Consider the following 4,357-nt stretch of genomic DNA (forward strand, 5'->3'; position numbering starts at 1 on the left):
TACCACAACAAATAAACTTCTCAACTTTGGTAGAAATCCTTATGTCTCATTAAGTGCCATTCACTGAACAATAGTACAGTATGTGTGCTGAAGTCTACCTAGGGACACTGTGACAATAACATGATCAGCAGCAATCTTCTCCCCATCATAACACTCAGCAGTGACAGTGTTTGCTCCGCTCTGCGTGTTGTTCCAGTGGACACAGCGAACAGGCCGATTGTAGGTCACTAAATAAGCGGGGATCTCCGACATCAAGTTGTTGATTACACCCTCGAAGCCACTGCAAAAAAGAGGAATAAGTAAAAGTTATCTAGATACATACAAGAAGGCAAAAGAAGTGAGTCAGTAAAAAATAGAGCTGACAGCCCCTCTCAAACAGGGGTTTTGAATGACACACATGACATCCTCTTAACTACAGTGCGTTTAAACATTACACATTTACTGTCCACCATTTCAGTTTGTCTGGGAAGCACTGAACGTATGACTAAATACATAGCCCTTTTTACACAGAGATCACACAGTAAGGCTGGTACTGAGTCCCTTCTTTATGCCGCCTTTGCATTTTTACACAGAACCAAACAACACCACTACACTACAACACACTACTATGCTACCTCCTCAAGGGTAGCATAACAGCGCAATATACCTGCCTTTACCAGGTAGTGTAAAAGAGGCTAACTGCACTGTGAGAGAAGTGCAAAATTTTTGTAAATAATGTTGACAAACACGTTTTTACGATAATTTTTTCAACATGGAGGCATAGGAGAAAAACAAATTCAAAAGCTATTTCAGAAATACATGAGACACAATGAGTTATTGATATGCAAATGGTCATTTTGCAGATAAAGTATTACTTAAATACATGTTAACAACTATTTTTACTCTCGATTAGGTGTGTATGATTATGTTTATGAGTCAGAACAAACCTTGGCAATGTGCAGTCCAGTCCAGCTAGAGCCTTGTAGGTATTATATCCTGCCATGTCTACCTCATCCATGGTGGCAGTTGCACTGGAGCAGCACTCAAACTTCAACATGGCACTGATCGCACACAGCAGCAGGTCCCTGGTGCTCTTATCCTTATCAGCCCACCTCTCTGCTGCTCGCTGTCTTGCCTGCACACAAACCAACAAGCTTCAGTTTATCATCAAGAACATCTCAGATCTTAGCAGCGGGAAAATACTTTTGGTCACCAAAAGACAACGTACCTCTGATCGTATGAAATGTCCTACACTGGCCCAGGGTATTTCTGTTTGACTCTCAAATTTGAATGTATCGTCCATTAGCTCATTTAACAGATCCAGAGCAGGTTTTATGTGCTCAGCACTGAGCTTCTGACCTGCATATGAACCACAGAGAAATATCAGTAACAGTAACAATCTATTTTTTTTTTGCACAAAGCAATCAATACCCAGACTACTGGACGCATTATGACGCACACAAAGCCACGTAACTTGAATGTTTTAAAACAGGCTGGTGACATGATGCATTTCATTATCTGGTGACCTGAACTGCTGAACCAGTTAATAGCCCAAGGAGGATGTTCGTCGACGGCCATGGCCTGGTTCTCTGGGGTGAGGGCCGCTGGATCCAGGAGGCCATAGTCACGAGCCAAACAAAACAGCGGGTTCTGCTCAGATGGACCGTGGATATAACTTGCTCCTATTTCTGTAATATTATCACCTGCAGGAGGAAACCAGGACTGTACAGTTACAGAGATAATAAATATGCTTGATAACATGTTTTACTCCTTTATAAGACTGTGCATCAAGTGCCTTTACAAAGTGTTGTGTTTGTATTGTTACATCTATTCTAAAATTCTTGCTCCTGCCAAATACCCCTGATATTATAATAAAAACTGAAATTAATACTTTATTGAAATTGAAACTAGTAGACTCACTCTGAAAACTAACTGACAAGAGCTGAAAACAAAATTAAAAATGTAAATAAAAACTAGTGACAAATACAAAACTATGATAATTCTGCTACACAATTAAACAACTGTCATAATCATAAGTGTAACACTTTTTTCCCATTGTAGAACTGCAGCAGACAAACTATAAAGGCAGCCGCTAGGTCATCATTTCTTTGTTATTGTTTTTGTTTTCAGGCCTGCAGAATCTTCATGCTTTAAATTCACCTCTAATATTCAAAATATTTATTTCACACTGTGGATCGAGGTGCACCCTTATGATAGGAGAGCAGAATAAATCAACAATGATTTTTTTAATGTACAACACAAAAATGATTTGTAATAGTTTTCAGTTATCAGTTATCTCATCCCATCACTTTGCCATACCTTCTTACGTCGATCGGCTAAATCATTAAAACCACTGACAGGTGAAGTGAATGACATTGATCACCTTGTGATGATGCAATGTTCTGCACTTTGGCTTTTACCAAGTGGTATTCATTCATGTGAATGCCACTTGTCATGCACAACCCACCCAAACATTGTTGCTTCTCATGGCAACGGCACTTCCTGTTGGTAGCCCCATTACCCACCCAGCAGGACAATGCACCAAGTCTCACCATTAAAAATGCTCAGTAAACGCCCGGAGGACATGACAATGGGCTCAGGACATCGACCTGGCTTCCAGATACCCTATCTGATCCAGCATTCATGGGACGTGCCTTAAATCCAGAGGTACCCTGGACCTACAGTGGGGCCACCTTGGATCTTGCTTGGCGCTGACCTGTCAAGCCATGGACACAGGACTTCTGGGGAGTCCTGTGGTGTCTGGCACAAGGGCGATGGCAGCGGATCCTTTGAGTCCTTCTGTTGGTCCTGAGGTTGAGTACTAGCACGTCCCACAGACACTTAATTAGAAATCTGGAGGCCAGGTCTACACTTTGAGCTCATTGTCACATTCCTCAGGTCACACTTAAACAGGTTTTGAAGTGTGGAACAGCACACTGTGCTGCTCAGGGAGCCACTGCCATCAGGGAATTTCGTTGCCATGGGGTGTTCTTGATCTGCAGCAGTAATTGGGTGGGTGGAGCATGCACCAAACTGAATGCAAGTATCAAGGGTTTCTCAGCAGAGTATTGCATTATAATGAGATGGATGATGCCATTCACTTCATCTGTCAGTGGTTTTAATGTTTTAGCTAACTGGTAAATACTTTTTTAGGGAGAAGCAGTTTGTTTTCCCCAAAGTTAACTTTCAATAAAAGCTGTTAACAGAGAGGTCTGTGGATTATTGTTGTTTTCAAGCTTTTTAGTTTTGTTGTAATCTGTAAATTAGTTTACAGATTGTATAGTTTGTTTTTTTAATATCAAAGGGCTTTCATTTTGGATTTTTATTATATCCATTTACTAATAGTTTAGCTGTTTTCTGGCAATGTTGAGAAATCTAATAAGAAAATTAAATTCAGAATTGAGTGCAGAAAATATTGAAAATCCAAATAATATATGGTATAGTTGACAACAAGGTATTTCTGTTTGCAGAGTCAGGAGGCCTATTACCTGTGTGGCTAAATAAAAACCAGCGAGGGTTACTATCAGGAAAAAAATTATATGTATTTTTGTGTTTTCTATTTTACAAAAGACTAAACGTTAACTGCAGCTCTTATGTTGCACAAGTCGCTCACCTAGTCTGCTGGTTTTTATTCTTCCTCCGCTTCTTGCAGTCGCTTCAAGTATCCGCACGTGATGAAATCCAGCGTTCACGAGCCGCTGTGCCGCTGCTATGCCTGAAATTCCGCATCCTATTATAACTACTTTTGGGTCTGCACTCATAGCCATATTATCCTTGAATCAAAAATAGCCCTATCTGCACGAAGTGGGGTGTCAACTGCGTTACGTGTCTATTCGTACCGTAAATTCCGCCTACCCTTCTGTGGGTAATTATATTTTTTGTGTCAAACTTCTTTGAAGGAGGCGGAGCTGCGCTGCAGCATTACCACAGTCTGTCTATAAAGTAGGTAAAGTTCAGTCTCACATGTGCTGAATCTCAGACATGCCCTCATAATAAGATATTTTGGTAATTAAACGTGCATGCACTCCTCTCCACTTTCGCCTCGGTTGGCAAATGGTTCTCCATGACAGCACAGAGTGCAGTGTAATACCTGTCAGCTGACGGGGCTGCTCGGGGGGGTATGTGCGCTGGACGTGGCAAACTGTCTGTTTTCATGGACAGCTGTTTCTCTATTTAACTATTTCCTCATCAGATTTAGTCCTGACCTGCGTGTTTAATTCTTTCAGGAAGATATCAAATTTATAGCACGAACAGCAATCAGTTTTTCAACTGCTGTGATCCCCCCCCCATGGATCTACAATGTGATCATTAACTTTATGTACGTTTAGTTAATTTCAGGTCAATTCAGTTTCAAATTTCTAGCTTTTATTTTCAGACA

The 4,357-nt window shown here is 40.9% G+C and overlaps 1 protein-coding gene across 1 annotated transcript; it reads right to left on the reverse strand.

Moving 5' to 3' along the window:
* Positions 1–77: 77 nt before the first annotated feature.
* On the reverse strand, positions 78–4,015 carry LOC121966912 (peroxisomal N(1)-acetyl-spermine/spermidine oxidase-like; the record flags this gene model as incomplete). The annotated part of the gene is made up of 5 exons (XM_042516980.1): positions 3,593–4,015; positions 1,506–1,682; positions 1,208–1,338; positions 927–1,114; positions 78–280 (listed from the first exon to the last, which is right to left on the reverse strand). Coding segments are annotated over exons 1-5 (853 nt in total), but the record flags the coding sequence as incomplete, so codon positions are not given.
* Positions 4,016–4,357: the final 342 nt, after the last annotated feature.

The sequence above is a fragment of the Plectropomus leopardus genome, unplaced genomic scaffold (assembly GCF_008729295.1).
Source record: "Plectropomus leopardus isolate mb unplaced genomic scaffold, YSFRI_Pleo_2.0 unplaced_scaffold26297, whole genome shotgun sequence".
In the NCBI taxonomy this organism is placed as follows: domain Eukaryota; kingdom Metazoa; phylum Chordata; class Actinopteri; order Perciformes; family Serranidae; genus Plectropomus; species Plectropomus leopardus.